Raw genomic sequence first — 25,137 nt, 5'->3', positions numbered from 1 at the left:
GACAATTTCTGGACGACATACTATTATACTATGACTTTTTTAAATAATTTTTGGATGACACTATACTATGACGTTTTTTACTATTTTTGAACGACACACTATACTATGACGTTTTTGACAATTTTTGGACGACATACCATTATACTATGATGTTTTTGACCATTTTTGGACGACACACTATACTATGACGTTTTTGACCATTTTTGGGCGACATACTATACTATGACGTTTATGACCAATTTTGACCATTTTTGGACGACAAACTTTTATACTATGACTTTTTAAAATAATTTTTGGATGACATACTATTATACTATGACGTATTTGACCATTTTTGGGCGACAAACTATTATACTATGACTTTTTAAAATAATTTTTGGATGACATACTATTATACTATGACGTTTTTGACCATTTCTGGGCGACACTATACTATGACGTTTTTTACCATTTTTGGACGACACACTATACTATGACGTTTTTGACCATTTTTGGACGACACACTACTATGACGTTTTTGACCATTTTTGGACGACATACTATTATACTATGACTTTTTAAAATAATTTTTGGATGACATACTATTATACTATGACGTTTTTGACCATTTCTGGGCGACACTATACAATGACGTTTTTGACCATTTTTGGACGACACACTATACTATGACGTGTTTGACCATTTTTGGACGACACACTATACTATGACGTGTTTGACCATTTTTGGACGACACACTATACTATGACGTTTTTGACCATTTTTGGACGACACACTATACTATGACGTTTTTGACCATTTTTGGACGACACACTACTATGACGTTCAGTATAGTATTTCGTCCAAAAATGTCAAAAATGTCATAGTATAGTATGTCGTCCAAACATGGTCAAAATTGGTCATAAACGTCATAGTATGTCGTCCAAAAATGGTCAAAATTGGTTAAAAAAATTCATAGTATAGCATGTCGTCCAAAAATGGTCAAAAACGTCATAGTATAGTATGTCGTCTAAAAATGGTCAAAATTGGTTAAAGAAATCATACTATAGCATGTCGTCCAAAAATGGTTAAAAATGTCATAGTATGTCATCCAAATATGGTCAAAATTGATTAAAAAAATCAAAATATACTATGCCGTCCAAAATGTGACAATTTTTTGAGAAAAAAATTTGGTCCAAAATCTGCCAAAAACGACATACTGTACTATGTCGTCCAAAATCTGAAAATTTTTCTGAAAAACGTTTCTTTGGTCCAAAACATGCCAAAAACGCCATACTATACTATATAGTACGTCATACTACACTATGCCGTCCAAAATGTGACCATTTTTAAAAAAAAAATTTGGTCCAAAATTTGACAAAAACGACATGCTATATACTATGTCGTCCAAAATATGACAATTTTTTTTTTGGAAAAACGTTTTTTTTGGTCCAAAACTAGACGAAACGTCATACTATACTATGTAGTACGTCATACTTCACTATGCCGTGCAAAATGTGACCATTTTTTGAGACAAAAATTTGGACCAAAATTTGCCAAAAACGCCATACTATACTATGTAGTATGTCATACTACACTATGCCGTCCAAAATCTGACAATTTTTTGTGAAAAAAATTTGGTCCAAAATTTGCCAAAAACAACATACTATACTATGTCGTCCAAAATCTGACAATTTTTCTGAAAAACGTTTTTTTGGTCCAAAACTTGCCAAAACTTGCCAAAAACGCCATACTATACTATGTAGAATGTCATACTACACTATGCCGTCCAAAATGTGACAATTTTTTGTGAAAAAAATTTGGTCCAAAATTTGACAAAAACGACATACTATACTATGTTGTCCAAAATCTGACAATTTTTCTGAAAAACGTTTTTTGGTCCAAAACTTGCCAAAAACGCAATACTATACTATGTAGTACATCATACTACACTATGCTGTCCAAAATGTGACCATTGTTGGAGAAAAAAATTTGGTCCAAAATTTGACAAAAACGACATGCTATACTATGTCGTCCAAAATCTGACAATTTTTTGGAAAAACTTTTTTTTGGTCCAAAACTAACAAAAACATCATACTACACTATGTAGTACGTCATACTACACTATGCCGTCCAAAATGTGACAATTTTTTGAGAAAAAAATTTGGTCCAAAATTTGACAAAAACGACATACTATACTATGTCGTCCAAAATCTGACAATTTTTCTGAAAAACGTTTTTTTTGGTCCAAAACTTGCCAAAAACGTCATACTATACTATGTAGTACGTCATACTTCACTATGCCGTGCAAAATGTGACCATTTTTTGAGAAAAAAATGTGGTCCAAAATTTGCCAAAAACGACATACTATACTATGTTGTCCAAAATCTGACAATTTTTCTGAAAAACGTTTTTTTGGTCCAAAACTTGCCAAAAACGCAATACTATACTATGTAGTACATCATACTACACTATGCTGTCCAAAATGTGACCATTGTTGGAGAAAAAAATTTGGTCCAAAATTTGACAAAAACGACATGCTATACTATGTCGTCCAAAATCTGACAATTTTTTGGAAAAACGTTGTTTCTGGTCCAAAAACTAGACAAAAACGTCATACTATACTATGTAGTACGTCATATTACACTATGCCGTCCAAAATGCGACCATTTTTTGAGAAAAAAATGTGGTCCAAAATTTGCCAAAAACGACATACTATATACTATGTTGTCCAAAATCTGACAATTTTTTTGAAAAAGTTTTTTGGTCCAAAACTTGCCAAAAACGCCATACTATACTATGTAGTACGTCATACTACACTATGCCGTGCAAAATGTGACAATTTTTTGAGAAAGTTTTTTTGGTCCAAAACTTGCCAAAAACGCAATACTATACTATGTAGTACATCATACTACACTATGCTGTCCAAAATGTGACCATTGTTGGAGAAAAAAATTTGGTCCAAAATTTGACAAAAACGACATGCTATACTATGTCGTCCAAAATCTGACAATTTTTGGAAAAACTTTTTTTTGGTCCAAAACTAACAAAAACATCATACTATACTATGTAGTACGTCATACTACACTATGCCGTCCAAAATGTGACCATTTTTTGAGAAAAAGATTTGGTCCAAAATTTGACAAAAACGACATACTATACTATGTCGTCCAAAATCTGACAATTTTTTGGAAAAACTGTTTTTTTGGTCCAAAACTAGACAAAAACGTCATACTATACTATGTAGTACGTCATACTTCACTATGCCGTGCAAAATGTGACCATTTTTTGAGAAAAAAAATTGGTCCAAAATTTGCCAAAAACGACATACTATACTATGTTGTCCAAAATCTGACAATTTTTCTGAAAAACGTTTCTTTGGTCCAAAACTTGCCAAAAAAGCCATACTATACTATGTAGTATGTCATACTACACTATGCCGTGCAAAATGTGACAATTTTTTGAGAAAAAAATTTGGTCCAAAATTTGCCAAAAACGACATACTATATACTATGTCGTCCAAAATCTGACAATTTTTCTGAAAAACGTTTTTTTGGTCCAAAACTTGCCAAAAACGCAATACTATACTATGTAGTACATCATACTACACTATGCTGTCCAAAACGTGACCATTGTTGGAGAAAAAAATTTGGTCCAAAATTTGACAAAAACGACATACTATACTATGTCGTCCAAAATCTGACAATTTTTGTGAAAAACTGTTTTTTTGGTCCAAAACTAGACAAAAACGTCATACTATACTATGTAGTACGTCATACTTCACTATGCCGTGCAAAACGTGACCATTTTTTGAGAAAAAAATTTGGACCAAAATTTGCCAAAAACGCAATACTATACTATGTAGTACATCATACTACACTATGCTGTCCAAAATGTGACCATTGTTGGAGAAAAAAATTTGGTCCAAAATTCGACAAAAACGACATGCTATACTATGTCGTCCAAAATCTGACAATTTTTGGAAAAACTGTTTTTTTGGTCCAAAACTAGACAAAAACGTCATACTATACTATGTAGTACGTCATACTTCACTATGCCGTGCAAAATGTGACCATTTTTTGAGAAAAAAATTTGGTCCAAAATTTGACAAAAACGACATACTATACTATGTCGTCCAAAATCTGACAATTTTTTGGAAAAACTGTTTTTTTGGTCCAAAACTAGACAAAAACGTCATACTATACTATGTAGTACGTCATATTACACTATGCCTTCCAAAATGTGACCATTGTTGGAGAAAAAAATTTGGTCCAAAATTTGACAAAAACGACATACTATATACTATGTCGTCCAAAATCTGACAATTTTTTGGTCCAAAACTTGCCAAAAACGCCATACTATACTATGTAGTATGTCATACTACACTATGCTGTCCAAAATGTGACCATTGTTGGAGAAAAAAATTTGGTCCAAAATTTGACAAAAACGACATGCTATACTATGTCGTCCAAAATATGACAATTTTTTGGAAAAACGTTTTTTTTTGGTCCAAAACTAGACAAAAACGTCATACTATACTATGTAGTACGTCATATTACACTATGCCGTCCAAAATGCGACCATTTTTTGAGAAAAAAAATGTGGTCCAAAATTTGACAAAAACGACATACTATACTATGTCGTCCAAAATCTGACAATTTTTCTGAAAAACTTTTTTTTTGGTCCAAAACTTGACAAAAACGTCGTACTACAAAAACATCATAGTATAGTATGTTGTCCAAAAATGGTTAAAATTGGTCAAAAACGTCATAGTATAGTATGTCGTCCAAAAATGGTCAAAAATTTCATAGTATAGTATGTCGTATATATAAAACTATGCCTTACAATACTGTAACAGTTTTATCAGTTATTTATTTGGCAAATAAAGCAAACTGATTTCACCTTTTTATTCCCAAATTTGAGCTGACTCACTGGGCTTACATATATATATAAAATTATTTTAATAATTTCCTATGCTGTTAATTTAGAACAGCTGTGTCTTTGTGTGGTGGTCTAATACATTTATTAAGCACTGTATAAAGTAAACAATACCTTACATACTCCAAATTACAAGATAAGGAAAGTGATCTGACAGTAAACTAGACTCCAGGTTTCAAGTGTCAGCCTGATCCAACTGTGTCAGTAGAACTTGGGGTAAGTGGTCACATACCATCATTATAGTGTCTGCATGCTTTTACAGATGATAAGGTATCATGTTTCGGAATTGTACTAATAGTGTGGAATAATAGGTACAGCAATGAGTCTTTAGAATGCCAATTAGATTACTAGTGTAGTTTCAGGTTACATGGAGAAGAGCAGTAACAGCATTTAGACTGGGCTGCATGGATGTCTGTGGTTCACAACTGCTCACAGTGATAGTGACACATGGGATGCTTCATAAACTGCGTGTATATGTACCTTTGAAGCTCCTCTTTGCTGTAGTTCAACGATTCCAGCAGCTTTGCGTTTTCTTGGCTGCTGTGCTCCAGACTCTCATGAAGTCGGCTATTTTCCTGCCTCAGTGCTTCAGACTCCTTCCTGCTCTGCTCCAGTTTGGAAGTCCGTCTGGCCAGAGTCTCCCGAAGCTTCTCATTCTCCTTTTGCTTGTCTGGAGAAAATAAACATATCTGTTTAGCATTATGCCCCTTTAGCGATGTTAATTAGAGTACCCAAAACAGCTTTGGTCAGAATTGACTGGTGGTTTCATTGCTGTATACTTAAATAAGCTTGTAAGAGAATGTGTGTTTCACCTCTTGAGCCCATGTTCAGCTGTTCCTTCATGGCTTGATTTTGTCCCCAGAGAAATCGCACCTCATTAACCAGATGACCCGGGTCATCATTGCCATGGATGAAGATGTTGGTAGCTGCTGAATTTAGTATACACACACCCATCACATCACATATTAGGCCACAAGAACATTGTATAAACGAAAAGGCAGACAATAAAAATGAGGACGATAAAAACAGTGCTTGATTTCAGGTGTGTACCTGGATCTTTCTCCACCTCGGCTAACCTCTTCTCCAGCTGTTCCCTGAGACGGTCGTTAGTGCGGATGCTCTCCTCTAAGCGTTGTCTCAATGTTCGTATTTCGTGAAGATGTTCTCCCAATAAGTCTGAAGAAAAACATGCATAAAAAAGGATGTGGTGTTGCATATTATATTACATACTGCAAAAAAAACAATCAAACCGAGTAGGACTGAATCATTTTGCATGTAGATTTTGATAAAAGGATAAAAACATTAAGATATAAATTATTCCATTTACATATAAAATAGAACTGAAATAGAATAACTAAATTGTAGTCTTTGCAATTTGCTACTTGCATTTGGATTTCTATTTAGAAATTATTAATTGTTCAGCTCAGTGTCCAAGCACTAAAGGCAGAGGTAATATTAACCTGAATTCATTGAGCGAGGCTGATCAGCTGCATTCTTTGCCGCAGAGTCTCCATCTCCTATAAGTGCTTCTGTGTGAGGTCCCGACCCCTCCTCTCGGGAGCTGCTCTGGGCCATAATTGACTGATGCAGATCCAGTTCACTGCGCAGGGTGGCATTGAGTACCTCACTGCTTCTCAGCTGATCTTGCAGCCGCTCGTTTTCCCTATTGAGGTCCTGCTGACTGGACACACCTTCCACCTGAGCTCCACCTACAGGAGGAGGGACAGCTGCTCCCATCCAATCAGAGGAATTTCTCTGGCCTAGACATGTACAAAAAAACACACATAGTTAGATAGATTGACTATGAAAATGTAATAAATAAATTCATATTTTGTTATTTAAAAAAAAAAATGTTTCGGCATCATCTATTTGTGATGCAGAAGTAAAACAAGATGACCGCTGTAAAGTGAGGGGCTTGCAACATACATTCAGGTAGCATTGAGGGAAATATGAGTTAGGTTGGACAAGCCCCTGTGCAGGGACCTCTCACATATCACCGCCCCCCCTTAAAATAGCCTTCACTATCTCTTTTCCTAGGAGGAACACAAATTTAAAAGACTGAATCGGATAGGTGCCACTGAATAATGCAAATTCTAGGGGAGGTGGATTGAAACTGGACACCTACTTTGTCCTTGGGCAGTCTGCTTTGTTATTTGGGATGCCTCAGTGACACAGAATGGATCTGAGTGGAAAATGAGTGCCATTACAGTACGTGACTACACTGACCACGCTGCAGACAAAGTAATCTCACTAACATTGATGCAAGAAAAGTGGAAAATATAGATATTTAATCAAACAAACAGTTGAGTACATACTATAACCTGGTTAGGCCTGGCATCTTTACTTGGACCTGGCTAACACCAAGTCTCAAATTAAGTCCATTATTAAGACTGTTTAAGTGTTGCATCTGGAAGTGCTTACTCTGAGCTCGACTGCCACCTTGTGGGCTACAGCAGGAGGAAGCGGTCCTGTCAGCGTGGTGCAGATCAGTGTGAGAGCTGTGGTGGCTGCTGGGACTTTGGGTTCTGAACTGGCTCTGCAAGCTCTGAATGATACGGTTCTTCTCCTGCAGTTCCTTAGCCAACCTGAGAGGAGTAAGAAGAGGAATAAATGAGTTTATTGGAATGGTGACTCAGTGTAGAAGAACACGCAACAGCTGGATTTGATTTATCACACGATCTTGCTGGGTTACTGGGAGGGAAACACAGCAAAACAAATACACAGATATAGGATCCACCCCCAAAAAAGAGAAAATAAAAAGACTGAAAATATATATATGAAATGACAAAGACGTTTCAGTGGAAACACACAGCTGGAAAAACATTAAAAAAAGGAGGTCACAGCAAACACCATGCTGTCTCACTGGATCACACCCACTCACAGGTCCAGCTGCTCCCTGGTGCATTCAGCCAGGGTGAGGTTTTGCTGGACGAGGACGCTGATGTTCTGCTGCAGCAGCTCTCTCTCACCCTCTAGCTCCAAACGCAGATTATCTAACTCCTGCTGGATTCTAGCTGGGCTGTCAGGAGGATCTCCCATGCTCTCATAGGACAACTGAAGCTCCCCAAGATTGTCCATGATAGTTATACTAATGAACGTATGCAACTATGATTAACATTCATTTCTTATCTAATGACATAAAAACGTTCATACTATCAATTGTTCACACAGTCATTTGTCAGAAAAGTAAACATTGCTGTGCGAGAAAAACCTAAAAAAAAAAAAAAATTTGATTCTGAAAATCTGATTTTTCCCATGATCCTTTATTCAGATAAGATAAAGTAAACTAAGATAAGATAATTGTTTATAGATTCCACAATACTTATTTTACCGTTTTACTCAAGGCTTAATAATGTCGATAACTAATGTATTTGTGTAATACATGTGTATTTGTTTTCTTAGTTGATGTCCTCATGACTGGAGACACTGATGACCCCGTTGGGGGCAGTGTGGCCTTAATGTTTCGACTGACACAGAGAAAATTAGGTCAACAGCAGGGAGCTATTCAAAACCAACATCACATGCTTCAACAGGGATCATAAGGCAATTGGCTGGGTGTGTGTGTGTGTGTGTGGGGGTGTGTGTGTGTTTGTTGGCTGAATCCCAGGCTGCACCATGTTTAATACTATAGAAAAAAACACATAACTATGTATACTTTAAGTACCAAAAGTAATGGTTTCTGATGCTGTATTTGAAGCGTCCACATAAATGATGAAAACCCTAACCCTGATGACAAGTTGGCAAGTAAATAAGAATCTTCAAAACACACTGATTGAATTGTGCAAGATGTTATTTACTTAATCTAACCTAACCCAACCCAACCCAACCACTATCTTTTTAACCATAATGACAATTAAGTTATCTGTCTGTAAAGAATGTTAGTTACAGACACACCAGCTGCCTTTTCTTGAATTTTAGACGTTAAATCATTTAGAATACACCGACTAATTTCATGGGCAATACCTTTGCCAGTTAAGGAAAAGCTTTTAAAGTAATAGTAGTTATAAAGTTACATCTTAAATTAGGATGAAGATTGGGAACAGGAGAACACAGCTAGCTCTTCTGTGTGTAATGATGAACTCTGCTTGCTTAGAAAATAAGACTATATATGAAGATAACTAGGGGTTTGAAAAGGGTTGTGTGTGTACATGACTATTTTTTTTCTTACTTTCTGGCTGACAATGAACAAAGCCAGACAAGTTTTGTATTTACATGAGTTGTCATCAGTCTCTACATCTAATTTTGAGGGCATAAACGTACTTTCCAAAAAATATTAAAGTAGCCCATCAAATCATGTTAAACAACATTAAAATGTACCCAGCCATCTTAAACCAGACTTAAAGATGGAGTGAACAATTCCCATATTCTTCCACAAGTTACTTAATTGTGGCATCAACAATGAAAAGAATGAGTAAGAGATATACCTGCGAGACAGTTCTAGAGCTGCCACGTCCTCATTATCCAGATGAGACTCTCCTGGCAGACAGAGGAAAACATGCAGTCAAAGACCTGTCAGCTAAAATCAATTACAAATGACTTCCCTTTTGTGTCCCTTTGATTTTGAAATGTCAGTTTTCATAGGACATACACATTTCCTTCATTATGCTCTCTCAATATTGAGATTAGATGCCATTTACATTAGCTCAAAAGGTTTAGTACAAAATGCATCATAAATCACTTACGTGTGTGAGCAATGTGGTTCTGAATAATAACATTTTTCAAAAGACAACAAATACAAATACAAACACAAATATCATCACGGCTGTAGCTACCTTTGTGTAGCCGCCCCTCTAGCTTGTCCACAAGACTCAGGCTCTTGTCCAGCTGCTCTTTGACCACTTCCCCCATGTAAAAGTCGACCTCACTGGCCTGCAGCAGCTCCTTGAAAGCCTTGCTCAGCTCCTCCAGCTGTCGACGCTGCAGAGCTCCCAGTCCACGGCTCTCCTTTATCTGCTGCCTCAGTTGTGACAGTTCTCTGGCCTGTGACTGTACCAGTGAGTCCAGTCTGTGGGGAAAAAGCAAGTAAAAAAAAACAGTAGACAGCATGAGTCAAATGTTTGTTTTCAAAATGTCTGTGCTGCTATTACTTAAGGAAAAATGGAATGCGGTACAATGCATACCGGGCAGGTGATGTAGAGCTGCTGCGGGTCTGTGACTGCTGTTCAGTTGTGCTTCTATTCAGTGTCCTCTGTCTCTCCAGCTCTGTATTCAAATGACTGGTATTATCCTTCATTGTCTGGCTCTCTCCCTCCTTTTTGTCCCTTTGCTGCCCACTTCTGTAGCTCTTACGTTGGCTGTGGTCCCTCTCCTGTGTTCCTTCTTGATCTCTAATGACAATCGAGGGCTCAGAGGTGTTGGCAACAAGATCACTGGAGTGGGAGTTTCTACGCAGGAGATTTCGCATTTGGAGGATGAGTTTGGTCTGGTTTTCGAGCTGGACCTTCAGTTCTCTCACTTGTGCCTGAAGCTGGAGAGGATCCTTAGAAACACCATACTCATCATAAACCTGGAGGCTTTTCAGACTGACCTGAGAATAGACAGGAGATGGTAAATGACAATAAAACATCAGTTTGCCCTGACATGTTTTTACAGTGGCTTATTGCAAGCAAATAAACAAATAAAACTGAGGGTATACTGTGTGCAAGCAACTTACAATAAGCACCTTATGAAAAAGTGGTATACATTTTGAAACTGGCAGATTCTAATCAGATGATGCTAGCTAATTAAGCTATTGTTAGCGGAGTCCATTAAAATACTAATCAACCATAACTATTGATATATTTTTAAAGTTCAGCCACACGCACAATGCTTCAAACTTTTGCTTCAAAATTTGACAGACAGGTGCCAAGAGTGAACATTTGCTGTTTATTTAATTATATGTTGAAAACCTTTGCTGAGCTGAGAGCTGGGGAACTAGGGTATGGGGTGCTGGAGTTAGAGTCCAGGTTTTCAGTAGAGGAGTAGGTGGTCTGTTCACATTTGAGCAGGGAAGGCAGGCTAGATGAACTGCAACTTGGTTTCACACCAACTTCTAGATCTGGCAACATAAGAGACAGATAAAGTCAAATGATGAACAGAAAAAAGTACAAATAATAATAATAATAAAAAAACACTATTGACGCAGACAAAAGACTGAAGAAGACAAAAGTATAAGGTTAATGAGTGCTGGAAACACATTCCCAAATTTCAGAGTGAAAACATGCAAGACTATGGCATACAAATTGAGGAATAGTACCAAGAAATACCAGATTAAGGGCTGGGTCATACTTTCCACATGTGCCCAAAGGTCTATGTGACATAAATTTCATAATTAACTAATTTTCACATTGGTCTACATGGATGAAGCTGTGCACACCTCTGGTTTGACTGTGTGCAGAACATTTATGTCGACTGTGCACACTCCTGAAAAACAAATGAGGGCAATGTCCTGGTGAGAAGTTGCTGCTCCTGTGATAGAATGTAAGACAAGTACTCGACTAATACACTTTGTTGAAGTGTGAACAGAACTACAGCACAACATGTAGATATGCAAAATGGTTCTCCATGGAATGTGTTTAGTATGATCCAGCCCGAACACCAGCAGAAAAACTGTGCGGTTATGAGACCCAAACGGAAAACTTTTCTCAAGGTGAGAGACAATGTGTTACAGTTGCCTTTGTTCAATCCTCATGCACACATAAGAAGAGAATATATATACATTTGAGATTAGTGTCCACTCAACAGACAGACATGCAGAGTCTGTCCAGAGGCCGTCTACCTGTGCTACTGCTCTCTTCCCTATCGTTCTCACTCTTGCCACTGGTTTCGTAACCCAGGTCTTGCAAATCCACCTGCACGCCTTTGTCATCCTGCTCCAAAGCTGACATTAGAGGCAATATATATGGAGTTAGGAAGAAATAATTTAACATGTACAGAATATTCTCTCTTCTTTGTGGTGTTCCTAAACAATTCAGATTAAAGGCAGGGTTCAACTTCACATGTCACATAATTACAAACTTTTTAATGCTCAAGTGAGCTCCTCTACAAGTGTTAGCTTACCTTTTACACCAGTTTCAGGAGAGGTGAGAGCAGTGGCCAGTTTTTGCTCCAGGTTTTTACATGCTTTCTTCTTCTCCCTGAGTGCTTTGTGGAGAGTCTCCAGCTGGACTTGAACATCACGTGGTAATCCCTTGCCATCCTGTTTGTGGGCCTCACTCTCCTCTTTATGACACTTCTGTTCTTGTAGGGAAGCCTGCAATTCTGAAATCCCGTGAGAGAGGTCAGTGAAGACCTTGAAGAGAAGGTAAAGATTTTGATGGGGGTCTTTGTGAAGTTGTGCCTTTGTTCCAGCTGAAGAAAGGGAGAAATTGCAGGATTCTCCCAGTTCTTCCATCTCCTGTAACATTCTCTGAAGTTCATCCAAATTCTTCTGCAGGTCAGAGGTGATCAATGATGATCCGGCAGAAGTCGTGGATCCTGGACATGTACAGTATTCTACCAGAGAAGCAATGGCAGATGATGTTGCACAAAAGCAGTTCAATAGAATTTTGGTCTTCTCGTCGTTTAAACCCTTATTATTATCAGAACTTCCTGTTGCCCCGTGGTGTTCCTCTGACCCCAGTTCTGATGTCATCGCCTTTGAGCATTTACCATCCTGGCCAGCACTACTATTGTTGTAGCCCTGGTGATCAACAGCATCTGTGGCTCTCAGTTTCTCCTTCAGCTCTGCATTAAGCCTGTTCTGCTCCCAAAGTGCCTCCTGCAAAGAGTCAGCATGTCGTTGCAACTCCTCCATAGAGTCGCCAGAGCTTACACAAATACCTTTTGGGCTCTCTCTCTTTGGAGATGAATTAACCTGGTTTAAGACATGCTCTATCTTCAAGCAAAGATCGCCGATTTCTGGATTATTTTCTTGGCTGTCAGAGGAAATGATGGCTTTCTCTGCTATGTTCAGAAGCTCTATAAGCTGGTTGTTGAGCTCCTCCTTATTCTGTAGGGCTTTCTGCAGAGCCATGCATTTACTGTGGAGGGCAGCATCTGAACCCACAGGAATAGTAGCTGCTCCTGAACTGGTCTGTGACCCAATCCCTCCCTGACTGTCCATACTGCAGGCTGTCAGGTAAGCAATTGTGGATTCTGCAGCCTGTAAAGCCTCAACATACTCGTGATTAAGTTGTTCCTTTTCCTGAAGCTGAGCATGGAGCTCTTCCCAGTCAGCAAGCTGCTCAGTTAATTTGTTGATCAGGGTTTCTTTCTCCTGGCACTCCTGGTGCAGAAGCTCTAGCTGAGTGAAAACAGCTGAGTCAGCTTCAGTCTGTCCAGATTCAGAGCCCTTATCCAACAGTGTACTTTGCTGGACTGATATCAGAAAGTTAGAGTCTGCATGTGGTTGCTGGTTAGATGTACATGCATCATCTGAATGAAGGTGTTGGAGTGCATCAGGTCTCAGTTGCTCAGCACTTTCAGGCCCAATGGTGCTGCTGGTGGTTGTTTCAACTCTCAGTCTCACAGGAACAGGAATACGTGACTTAACACCAGCCTACAAATTACAAAACATCAGCCATTAACAGAGTTTATGGAAACAGGAAAGTGGTGTGTCAATTCATCAATTACTGAGTAGTAGTAGTAGAACAAAATTTACCCCATGCTTTGCAACAACCTGATTTCCACTCCTGTTGTTGGGCTGGACACGATATTGTGAATTCTCCATCCCCTCTACAGAGCTGACTATCAACTCTGTTGTTGTAATGGAGGTCATCCCATGTGACACGACTTGTGAGTTCCTCTCTCCTTTTTCATATGACACCTTGACCTGCTGGGTGTCGACATTTGGCCTCAAGTCAGCCAGTCCATCACTGCTGTTCCTGGAGGTATCTGTGCTCTCTTTTTCTTTACACTCCGTAGACTTTTGTTCTTTTAAGAGACCCTGCAGCTCCAAATTTTCTGATTTAAGTCTGAGTAGCATCTCTCTGCAATAACAGAGATCTGATTAGTTAACCAGTTCTTCAAAAGAAAAGACAGATCTGGAAACTGCTGGAGAAGACTCACCTAAGTTGCGAGACTGATGTTGCCCCACAATCGATCAGTAGAGTTTTAACTCCCATTGCATCTCTGTTTTTCTGTTCTTCTCCGGTGTCCAAAGCGTTGCCAGATTGAGCATGTTCTCTACTTTGTCCCAGGCCACTGTCCATACTCTCATCATTAAAGAGCTTTTCAGAAAATGATATTGTTTGAAAATAAGACATAAAAGGCATAGAAAAACAGAATCACCCATAGCATTAACATGTACACCTCTTTCATACCTGTCTGAGTGTCATGTCTGTCTGACTCTCTTTGTCCATACTCGGGTGATGCTTCCCTTCACTGTGTGCGACAAGTTGTGCGTCTTCCTGCATCTTCTCTAGCTGCTAGATTAATGGGATGGGAGGCGAGTATGACACACATGGCTTGGTAAAAGAAAAACTTAAAGAGGGAACAGAATCCATAAAAGACTGCACAGCAACAGCAGAATGGCATGATGCGTCTAATGTGGCAATGGCGAAGAGAGACCATTTTATGGGACACAGAGATAAAAAAAAGAAACAGGGACTAGTTAGGGAAAGGTGAAGGATAGGAAAAGTAGGCATCTTCTACTACAGACAGGAGACATTCGTTAGAGAAATAACATACATTTCCACAAATTAAAGAAGAGAGAAACAGACTAGAAAGAGCAGAGGTCAAGGTGTAGCTTCAAAGATTAGAAAGGAGCGACTAAAGGTGAATGTTAGACAATGACTCAGACATGATTCATCAAGTATCTTCCAATAGCTGTGTCCTCAGTTGTAACTTTTAGGAAATCTACTTTTGACATGATAACTTTTGACATTTGCATCAATGTTTTGTGTTATCTAACCTGTTTCCAGGGACTGGAAATGTCTTTGTCTTCCTTTTTAGAAGCATCATGCTCCGACTTCTCCAACAGTGACAGTCGGTGCTGCAGGTCATTGTTTAAAGTCTGCAGTCTGCTAACACAATCCTGCAGGTCCAACACCTATAACACAGAGGTACAACATTAATACAGTCACCTAAATGTCATCCCCGTGTTTTGGTGACATACCTTGCCAAACTCATAGATTCTCTTAATACCCTTCAAGAAGCTATATATTAACAAGCGTGAGGGGCACTACTAATGCAGTTTTACTATTTTGATCATTATTATAGAACATTACCTTCTGCTTGAGCTCTTTTGGAGAGAGTAGACACAAGCTGTCATCCTGGCCCTCTCCCACACATATACTCATGTAGGAAGTCTGATCACCAATGAAACTCCAAGTGTCACCTGCAGAATAGAAAAAAAAATCTTTATTGTCATGGCAACAATTCAACTGTACAGTACAACAAGAAAAAGTGCAACATTATGGTCTCAAAAGATCCAATCTATTAAAAATTAAAAAGCTGCTTATGTAAACAATAAGTGATATTAATTTCTTGATGTAGTGCAACCTTCACTGGTGCCACCAACTCCTCCACCGCGGTTCTGGATTGCTCCTAAGCGAGCCTGTAGAGAGACATTCCAGCGATGTGTGTCTTCCAGCTGATGTCTCATACTCTGAAGTTCCTTAGGATCAATGATGTCCATACCTGAAGACATAAATATAAGGTTACACACCACTGTCTCAAAAATTACAGGACATTATATTGTGTTAAAGGCAATAATGCAATGGAGCAATAAAACATTTGTAATTAAAAAATTTATTAGTTTTTATAAAAGATTTACAGGATGCACCATCTGTACTTTGTGTGGTAAATTATTATATATTTATATTCATAAAAGCCACATAGATATTAGACAGAAGACCAAGCAACTCTGTGTCTAATTAATGTAAGGTGATGAAGTTTATAAGAATTTTGAATAAAACCGTTATTAAACCCTGTGATTTGACGTGCCAACATTGATGAACACGTACCTCCTAATAATTAAAATTGAGTATGTAAAAAGCTGTACAGCATAAAAAAAGTTAACAAAGCCAACATGAAGTGCAAATTCTGTGGAAATGTAATCAGAGTTCATTACTGTGCTGTAATCAGTGTGAATGTGAGCCTGAGGCCTGTTACTTACAGTTGACCTAATTATACACCTGACTCGATAAGGAAGGGGGCGGGGCATGAACATGCACTTGTTGCACACATGCATGTGGACAGACCCTCAGGTGAGTTGGCTTAGACAACTACATCAGCATAGTGACAGTTTCTTTTAATCAATCTCTAATCCATGTCCTGATGGCAAATCAAAAGCACTACATTCATGCTTTGTCGTGTTTTGCAGGGACACATTTTCAGTAGCGCTACCCTATATAAGTGTACACTAGTTTGCCTCAGTATAAAACCTTTAATTCAAATGTTGTTGTATAAGGACATGCTTATGCAGTTGAAAATGATTTATGTGACAGATGGGTGGGTTTTTAGTTACAACGGGTGACAGGGTTATTGGGTTGATGCAATCGACAGACAACCTGGTATTTTAATGGAAATGTAAAAACAAGCAGACATTGGTGTTAAAAAGTGAGAGACAGAAGACAGGCCAACAGCAGCCTTTATTGTTTTATGGAAAGGAAAAACAAACAATGTGGATAAGTATGAAGCCTTTACATTGAAAAGGAAAGGAGAGAATGAAACATGCAGCGACTCTAGTATGGACAAAGACATGCAGATGAGGATGTGATGACGCGAGTAAACAGAAGGTGAACAAAGAAGAGGAGGAGAGATGGGACCAGGTGCTCGTGCATAAAGTGAAAGAGAACAGGATGCATTACTAGAATAGGTACAATGAAGACAGATTTATCTCAATATGTATTCTCGAGAAACTATGTATATACTCTGTTTCTGTGTACTGTTCTCACATCAGAAATAAACATGCCGTTTGCTTTCATGTTTTTTCTGTTTTTGCTTTTCTTTCATTCACTCCCCATAGTCAGTTACAACCCAGTGTGACTGCACTGCACCTTCTTGGAGTTTGGCTCGGTGTATCTCTCTCTCCAGGTCATCCCTTAGCTCCTCATTAGTTTTGATGCTCTCTTCGAGCTGCTGCCTAAGCAGCTGCACTGCTGTCAGCTCCAGCTGGAGAGCATGGAGACGCTGGGCACTGCAAATCACACACATATAAACTCAATTTATATAGCAAGAAAATGTACTTACCCAACAAAATCTTTTCATTCCCACTAATTCAATGGAATTATACTGTGACCAATACCCCTACCTGTCCTGCTCTTTGACAGTCCTGACAAGGCTAGAATAGAGCTGTTGTTCAGCTCTTAGGGCTTTGTTCAATGCATCATGCTCCTGTCGCAAGGCTATAAGGGCAGGTAAAGCCTAAAATGAGAAATTGAAAGGGCAATGGTTTTAATATGAAAAATGTACAGGTATATTATTCAACAGAAACTTTTTTTAAACATTTATATTACTTCTTGCTGGCTGTCTCCACCAATCATGGTTCTTTCTCTTTGTGGGAGCCCAGGTAATGACCTTTCCATGCCAGAGCCAAGGTGATCTGGGATGTGATCAATCTGATTTTCTCCTCTTTGTCCAAGACGTTGGTGAAGAACCTGTACCGGACAAAGAAAAAAGAAATTAGACCATTGGAAGAGACATGTCATGGAGTAATAGAATCCTAATGCAATTCATAGAAAAGCTCCTTATCCAAAGCTGCTATGTTTCCCTGAGGGAGTCTGAGTCTATGAATGCGGAGTCCTTACATTGATTATTTCATCCTTGGTCTTCAGGGTGGAAGTCAGTGTCTCAATATTAGCAGCCTGACCTTCACTGCGACCCTCCAGCTCAGACAGCAATGACTGTAGCTCTGCCAATGAGATCTGCATAAACAAAATAATGTAAGGGTCGGGATTACACAAATACACTTGTTTGGAACAGTGTGCAACTCATGGTCATAATTACATGCTTATAACCAACTGACCTTTAATTCATTCTCCCTCTTCAGGGCTTTGTTTAGTGCCTCGGTTTTCTGTGCTAGCTCCTTCTTCAGGATGACGACTGTCTTCTTGGACACTGGAATATTCTCCACATTATCTTCACTGTTCCTTCTAGACAGCTCAGCTGCAATGTGTAGATAAAATAATCAAATATAAAACTGACATGTACACTGATATTTAAATATCCAGTGAGCAGTTTTAAAAGTCTTACCTTCCCTCTCTTCCAATTTCTCCTGCATGATATGGATGGTTTGTCTAAGCTCGAACACATGATCCTGCTCCTCCTTCTGCCTCACCTCTGCCAGAAACTGGTCTCTCTTCTGCAAAATTGCATGAAGTTTTCTCACTCAACCATGTCAATTGGATACTCAAACCTTTATCCAGATAATTTAAAATGTTACAACATGTATTCTATAATAGATGAAAAGAATGTGTGTTATTCTAGGTGGAACTTTTGAGTTCCTTTTCTCATTAGCCTTCTAAGTGAAGCAGATTTCACAGCCGAGTGACAGTGTTGTATCCCAGAGGAGCTTACGTTGATGAGGCTGTCTTTTTCAGCAAGCAGAGCTTGGAGTTTAGCAACCTCTAAACAATCCTCCTGGGTTTTTATGGAGCTTTGCCTGTCAGCATTGTCAAGTTGTTGCTGCCTGTCAGACAGCTGCTTCTTCAGTTCTTTAATCTCTTGAGCACGCTCAGAGAGCATGCGGTTGTAGTGTTCAGCAGACTCCTGAACAGACAATTAACAGGTCAGGCTGAGTGAGTACATTTCTAGGTGTTGTGTTGCCATACACATATTGTAAAAGCACATTAATCAATGAGACCATTAAAAATGTTTTTTAAAATAAATAAAATGATGACCTTGAGAAGTTGGTCCTTGCTGCTAATTGTAGCCAGCAGTCCTTCCACAGCACTCTCGTTGTCAGCGATCAGGCTTTCCCTGGCCTTCACAGCCTCAGCTAACATAGCCTCTGTGAACTTTAACCTCTGGCCCATCTGTTCAGCAAGGTCATGTGCATGAGTTTGTGACTGGCTCAGCACTGATTTGGCCAATTCCTATAAATAATTAACATGGACACATTTAAAACAAGAAATGTGTCACAGAAACATCCAAGGATGAAAAATAAAGTTAAAGACCCTACGACCATTGTAGACTTTTGTCTCAACTGACCTCCATATCCTTTGTCTTGCCCTCCAGAGAGAGCTGCAGCTGGCTGATGATGGAGTCCTTTTCTCTCAATGATCTGTTAAGGTTATCTTCTACATCTTGCTTGGCTCTCTGCAGGTTTTTTAGTGTATTTGCAAGATGCTGCAGCTCCACATCTTTCTCTTTGATTAGACTATCAAAACTCTAGAAGAAAAAAATGTGGTAGAGATATGAGTAAAAAATACATCATATCTATGGCCACAGTCTTCAATCTGCCCTCGATCAAATACAGTGACACAACTCACATTGATGGTTTCCTCATTGTGAGAGAGCAAGTTATTTAGCCTTTCCAGGTCCCTTTCCTTCTCCCTTAGAGACAGCTGCAGCTGGTGAATCTCATTGTCTTTCTCCTCAATGGCAGCAAACTTTTCATCAAGCGCTTGCTGTCAGAGAACAAGAAAATCAGAATCAAAATATAACCACCATAATTAGATTACCTGAAAAGGAATGCATACCTCCAGAGCCTTCTCCTTTTCTCTCAGTCTTTGCCTCAGCTTGGAAAGCACATTATCATTTCCTCCAGGGCTTTTGCATCGTTCAAAGTCTCCTACCATATTAATGTACTCCTGATAAACACAAAGAAAATCAATAACTATTAACATGCATGCATTCAGTGGTAGATATTCCAATCTGGATTTGTTTTAGAGTTACCTGTAGCTGCTGCTCTTTATCAGCCAGGGTGGAAGTAAGTCTCTGTATGGTGACCTCATGAGCCTGCAGTTTTCTCTTGGTTTGATCCAGCAGCACCTGGTACTGCTGTTCTAGAGCAGTCTCCCTCTCCCCGATCTCACCACTTAGCTTCTTCAGCTGATTGTTCAGATCCTGGAGTGGGGAATTACATAATGTATAATATTGTCACACAAAAAGTGATTTTTGAATAGGAATATTTGGATTAAAAAGAGACTTGAACATCTTACATTCAGGGCTTTGTCTCCTTTCTTCTTCTGTTGCTGCAAGTCCTCAATTTCCACCTCCACCTGGTCCTTTGCCTGCTGCAAGTCACCCAGCTCTTGCTCCTTCCGGTCCAGGGCACGCTGCAGCTTTTGAGCTTCAAGCACCTTGGTGTGGTGTTCCCCTTGGAGTTGGGCCAGCTCTGTTTGCTTTGCCATTAATAGGTTTTGGTGTTCCTCTGCTCCCTGGTGGAGACATGCAAGAAAAATGCATCTTTCCAAAGTCTATAATTTGTAGTTGATTTAGATGTAGTTCTTACCAATGATGTGTATAAACACAAGAGATGCTTACCTGGTATTTCTGCAGTTGGGCTTTATGTGCTGCCTCTCTAGCCTTGGCTAACGCATCATCCCTGTCCTCAATCTCATGACACAGCTCTGCAATCTGCAACAGACAGAGAAAACAGATATGACAATATCTTATCATAAAATCAATTATTAATGCAGGACATACTAAGATAAATGAAAATAATATTATTAACCATACCTCGTTTTCCTTTTCTTTGAGGACATGAGTTAGGCCCTGGATTGTTTTATCTCTTTTCAAAGCATTTTTCCTCTCCGAGTTCAGTTCAGTCTCCTTCTCCTCCAACTTTCCCGTTAGGGTCTGTTTACATCACATTAAGGTGTTGTAAAAAGAGGAAACATCTTCAATTTAAAAATAATTGTTTATTTCATCATCTCTTTGTACCTTGTACTGATTCTGAGTATCCTCCAGTGTTTTTGTCAGGTTGTCATTGGTGCTTTTTGTCTGCTTGAGCTCTTCAGTTAAATGCTTAGTGATGGTCTCCAATCGGTTGACATCCCCCTTCTCAGGAAATCCACGGAACACACAAACAAATAAGAGAAGACAAGAGGTATTTGATTAATTAAGTATATTTAGCAACAAAGCTGTTGTCTGTCACAGCTCATTACCGGTGCTACAATAGTTTGCCAAGCTGGGATTACTGATAAGAACTACCTCCACTCTGACAGAGGTGTATTCATCATCAAATTCCTCTGTAAGGTCGTGCAGAAACTTCAATTCTGCCTCTTGGTGTCTGCACTTGGCTTTAGGTTTCAGGTGGTGAGTACTTAACCTCTTCAGGACAGGAATGTGGCTTCCTGCAGGGGTAGACAACGGCTGCTTGGAGAAGCAACGCAAGAGCTGGATCAAGTCAGAGATCACAGATGGCTGACTTGAGGAGCTGTAGAGCAGAGCTTGGGCTTGAATATTTCCTCTTGGGTCAACAGAGGTACCAGAATGTCTGGCAATAAATACTTTAGACGGCCTGACTTTCAATTTAATTGGAGACACTGATGAAGTCTCAGAGGAAAAGTCTCGATTCAGCAACTGCAGGGATCTTGAGCGACCTTTGATTCCAGGTCGAGGCAGAATGCCCTTATGTTGGACAAGGTCAAAGTAGACACTCTTTGAACGGTGCCGTGTTCCTTTGAGACCAACGCTCTTCAAAGAGCCATCAAGCCCTGCTCCTGAACCAAGTCTGCTGCTCCTGAGACCAAAGCACCCTAAGGTTGGCCCTTTACCAACAATTCTATCCAGACTCACACACCTTCTCATGCAACTCTCCACTTGGCCACGTCCAATTTCCCCAAACTTCAGTACTTCAGAGGATCCTTCAACCGGACTGCCCACCACACGGGACCTGGGTGGGGTCTTGCAGCGAGCACTCTCCACATCACTCTTGTCCAAGCTTTGGTTGTTTTTGTTGTAGATGTGGACAATGCACTGGACGAGGCGTTCTTTTTCTGCCTGCAGCTTCTGGATCTGACTTTTGTGTTCATTCTGCAGCTCGTTGATGTTGACGTCACACTGCACCACCTTCTCCAACTGGAAAACGCATTTCCCACAGAGGAACTCGCCACGGCCATCTCGCGTCACCTCCCACTCCAGCACATGGGACAAGACGACTTGCAGCTTGCTCTGTGCTGATGAGCTAAAGATCCAGCGACACTGGCTGCCTACTAGACGAACGCCACATATACGACACCGGTCCCTCATGGTGCCATATATCTTTCAAATGTATCCTGCTTAAACAAGTAAAATCCTCTCCCTGAGATACAAACTGTCCAGTGACAAACGGTGCTCGACCTGCCGGCCATGGAAGATACATCTATAATTTTCTCACACTGCATCTGAGAGAGAAGCACAGAGTGTAGAGCACTATAAGCCCTAAGCCTTTAATAATCCCTGCTCCCGCCTCTATTCCACTCTCCCCCAGACATTAAATCAGATTAAATCCTCCAGGACTGCTACAGTGATCTGTATTATGGACAATGCCAGAGAATCTCCATAAAATAAACTTCCAAATGCCTTGATCAAAAAAGTTGCTTGAAGATTCGAGTAAGGCTTTGATGAAGTATTATTTTCATAATCAGTTAATGTGTCAATTATTTTCTTGATTAATGCACAAGTTGTTTAGTCCATGAAATATTGAAATATGTTCAAAATAGTGGAGGATTAATTAACCAATGGATTAATAATCAATCATTTTTTTTTTCCTGTCACAGAAGGCAATTCAGGTCCAGAAATCCAGTAAAAACACACTTCTCAGTCATTATAGCGGTTTCCAATATTTGCAGCAGATCATTTTGTTTACTAAGATCGGACAAACATTTGCAGGTTACACACTGCTGCAATTGTGTAATGTCCATAAATACCTCACAGAGGGACTGTGTTCAGACAGCATGATAATCTAGTCTTAACACTGTGATGTCAGTCCAACAACAGGCCCAATGAAGAACCATGGACATTGGGCACAACCAAGCTCACAGTTTTCTACACTGAACCTCAATGCAGTACCTTCACCAACAGCCTTCATTGTGTTTTGATTACAATTTTCAAAATGACAGGAAATGTCAGTTTTGTACAAAATTTCTAGAGCTTTTTTTAGTGACATGTAATGTTAACTACCACCCACAGACATTTAAATGAATTAGTTAACAGACTTAATGTTCAGAATGTGTGTCATTAACAGCCCCAAGGCCTCAGCAACATAAGACCATAAAGCAAGTATAAAGATAAAATTACAGAAGTAAGACTTTCATGGTCCAGAAAACTCAGATTTAGAGAAGAAACAACACAAACCTGGAGGTCAGGTGTCATTTTGTCCTTCTCACTATGCAGCTCATCCCTCAGTGCCTGAAAGAAAAAAGTCAAAGTTGAAATACATGTAACATCAATTGTATTTCACGCTGTGCTGAATCTATGTTTTAGTTATTTACTGGGTGGAGGAAAGATGTGAATAAAGCTTTGTGAAACATTTTAGCACCATTAAGAAGGGGACTTCAAATTAACTGTATTTGCACACAAACCAATTAGTGATAGTGAATTTGACTTCTGTGTTTAACCCATCTGTTTTTAAACCAGAGTGAACAAAACAAGCTATAGGAGCAGTGAGCAGGATTTGTATGTGCCATGGGAGCAATGGGGAATTGTGTGCCATACTCAGGCCCTTGACCTGTCCCAGGATTTGAACCATCAACTTTCCAGTTAAAAGCCCAATTCCTTTCCCATGGCCAAGATTAAAACTTGCATTTTAATCAGTGTACAAAAGTCATACCTCTAGTTCCTGATCTTTCTTGGCAATGAGATCAGACAACTGTTTAACGCAGTCAGCTGATGGTGCATCCATGTGTTGGTCTGCACCTTTCTTCTGGTGGATTAAAGCTTCCTGGTTCTTTACAGCAATCTTGAGCTCCTCAATGATACTGGAGCAAGAAAAAAATAACAAATTTAGCTCACAACACAAATAAAAAAAACATTAATATGTCTGGGCTCATCAGTTGTGTTCCTACTTGTCTTTTTCCTGCAGGGCCTGCTGCAGGTCATGGACTGGGTTAGGGACTGGAGCAGGGGTGAAGGTGCTTTGTGGACCCACGGCTTGAAGCTGCTTCTCCATGTTAATATTCTTACGCTTCTCGTGCTCAGCAATAGCTGCCATCTTCTCAATCTCTCCCTCTGCTGCTCTCAGACACTGCCATAAGATAAAAGTAAGACAACTAATGAAGCCAGTGTCGATTGTTTTGAATGTCCAACCCACCTTTTCTTTTGTATTTAATACTTGATTACTACGTCCTGCATCAAAAAAAAATGTTTTAATGTCTAACACCACCACAAATATCAAAGCTAAATGTAAAGGTTGAAACTATTTTTGGCTCACCTGTTCCAAGTCAGCTATCCTCTTGTTAAATGATTCCCGAATGGAGTCTATCTCTCTCTGAGCTTGTTCTCTCAAACGCTGGGGTTCTCCTGATTCTCGACCAGCCAGACTCTCCAATGCTTTCCTTAAAAAAAAAAAATATAAAGGGAGATTGGGTGAGTACACATTCAGCATGGGATTCCATGTCATCCATCTGCCAATGGCACCAAATGTGAATTAAGCCTATTTGGATGATCAACACAGTAGGACTGCATAGCGAACAATACTTACGATGCAGAGACTAGCAGCTCCTGTTTCTCTGCCAGCTCCCTCTTCATAGACTCCAACTCCACCTTCAGCTCAATGTTCTACAAAAAGTCAATATTCAGTTTATAATAACACCAACTGCACATCTAGAGTCAACATAGAAACACTGACTTTAAACAGCAAAATACATTTGGAGATTCTTGGAAATTGGTCTGCATTGAAAGTTGCTCTGCAAAGGTTAATTAATAAACCTCAGAATTTATCTTGGAATGAGTTTATGGAGATACAATTCTTCCAAGACATTGGAATAATAAGGAAAAAGAAGAGACAAGTGATCCTACTCCTAACGAGGCTAGAAGATTCCAGTAAACTTACGTCTTACTCCAAAAAAATGCAACAATGAAAAGGGCAAAAGCTCTGCTGTAAGACCATAAAACTGAGACTTTGTTGAAGCAAAACTCAGCTGGGCGAAGCTGTGATGTCATTAACTCACAGCTGGCAATACTGAGTCACATTCAACATGATAAACGTTGAGGTTTAAGCATGGGGTTTTGCATATTTGAATTCATACAATACCGTTTTGAATATGTCCTCAGTGGAGTCGTCACATTTCTGTTGCATGCGCTCCTCCATGAAGTAAATGCGCAGCTTCAGGTTAAAGTTTTCTTTCTTCAAAGCTGTGATTTGCTGTAGACAAACAATGCAAAAGCATGTCA

General features: G+C 39.4%; 1 protein-coding gene across 10 annotated transcripts in view; it reads right to left on the bottom strand.

The window, feature by feature from the left end:
• The window catches only part of cdk5rap2 (CDK5 regulatory subunit associated protein 2), a 34,785-nt gene that overhangs the window by 3,530 nt on the left and 6,118 nt on the right, over positions 1–25,137 (bottom strand). For 4 of the 10 annotated variants that reach the window (XR_014592815.1, XM_083889028.1, XM_083889034.1 and 1 more), the window contains exons 4-42: positions 24,998–25,108; positions 24,446–24,522; positions 24,176–24,299; positions 23,811–23,989; positions 23,576–23,723; positions 23,101–23,154; positions 20,704–20,820; positions 20,500–20,619; positions 20,305–20,397; positions 19,980–20,198; positions 19,714–19,884; positions 19,518–19,628; positions 19,308–19,445; positions 19,027–19,206; positions 18,717–18,911; positions 18,394–18,585; positions 18,070–18,178; positions 17,843–17,982; positions 17,625–17,741; positions 17,334–17,474; positions 17,129–17,241; positions 16,875–17,014; positions 15,376–15,513; positions 15,102–15,211; positions 14,786–14,923; positions 14,196–14,300; positions 13,942–14,102; positions 13,535–13,862; positions 11,953–13,432; positions 11,672–11,773; positions 10,803–10,951; positions 10,035–10,441; positions 9,687–9,919; positions 9,339–9,390; positions 7,336–7,499; positions 6,375–6,674; positions 5,965–6,090; positions 5,727–5,843; positions 5,395–5,584 (exon numbers count right to left, since the gene is read on the bottom strand). Coding sequence is in view for 9 of the 10 variants with exons in the window: in XM_083889028.1 (XP_083745154.1) it covers positions 5,395–5,584; positions 5,727–5,843; positions 5,965–6,090; positions 6,375–6,674; positions 7,336–7,499; positions 9,339–9,390; positions 9,687–9,919; positions 10,035–10,441; positions 10,803–10,951; positions 11,672–11,773; positions 11,953–13,432; positions 13,535–13,862; positions 13,942–14,102; positions 14,196–14,300; positions 14,786–14,923; positions 15,102–15,211; positions 15,376–15,513; positions 16,875–17,014; positions 17,129–17,241; positions 17,334–17,474; positions 17,625–17,741; positions 17,843–17,982; positions 18,070–18,178; positions 18,394–18,585; positions 18,717–18,911; positions 19,027–19,206; positions 19,308–19,445; positions 19,518–19,628; positions 19,714–19,884; positions 19,980–20,198; positions 20,305–20,397; positions 20,500–20,619; positions 20,704–20,820; positions 23,101–23,154; positions 23,576–23,723; positions 23,811–23,989; positions 24,176–24,299; positions 24,446–24,522; positions 24,998–25,108 (7,289 nt within the window). In the remaining variant the exon portion in view is untranslated. The remainder of the gene's footprint in view (positions 1–5,394; positions 5,585–5,726; positions 5,844–5,964; positions 6,091–6,374; positions 6,675–7,335; positions 7,500–9,338; positions 9,391–9,686; positions 9,920–10,034; positions 10,442–10,802; positions 10,952–11,671; positions 11,774–11,952; positions 13,433–13,534; positions 13,863–13,941; positions 14,103–14,195; positions 14,301–14,785; positions 14,924–15,101; positions 15,212–15,375; positions 15,514–16,874; positions 17,015–17,128; positions 17,242–17,333; positions 17,475–17,624; positions 17,742–17,842; positions 17,983–18,069; positions 18,179–18,393; positions 18,586–18,716; positions 18,912–19,026; positions 19,207–19,307; positions 19,446–19,517; positions 19,629–19,713; positions 19,885–19,979; positions 20,199–20,304; positions 20,398–20,499; positions 20,620–20,703; positions 20,821–23,100; positions 23,155–23,575; positions 23,724–23,810; positions 23,990–24,175; positions 24,300–24,445; positions 24,523–24,997; positions 25,109–25,137) is intronic. The other 6 variants (XM_083889031.1, XM_083889032.1, XM_083889035.1 and 3 more) reach the window with 5 other exon arrangements.

This window comes from Microchirus variegatus (genome assembly GCF_963457635.1).
Source record: "Microchirus variegatus genome assembly, chromosome: 1".
Taxonomy (NCBI): Eukaryota; Metazoa; Chordata; class Actinopteri; order Pleuronectiformes; family Soleidae; genus Microchirus; species Microchirus variegatus.
This window is presented reverse-complemented; position numbering and strand designations above follow the sequence as displayed.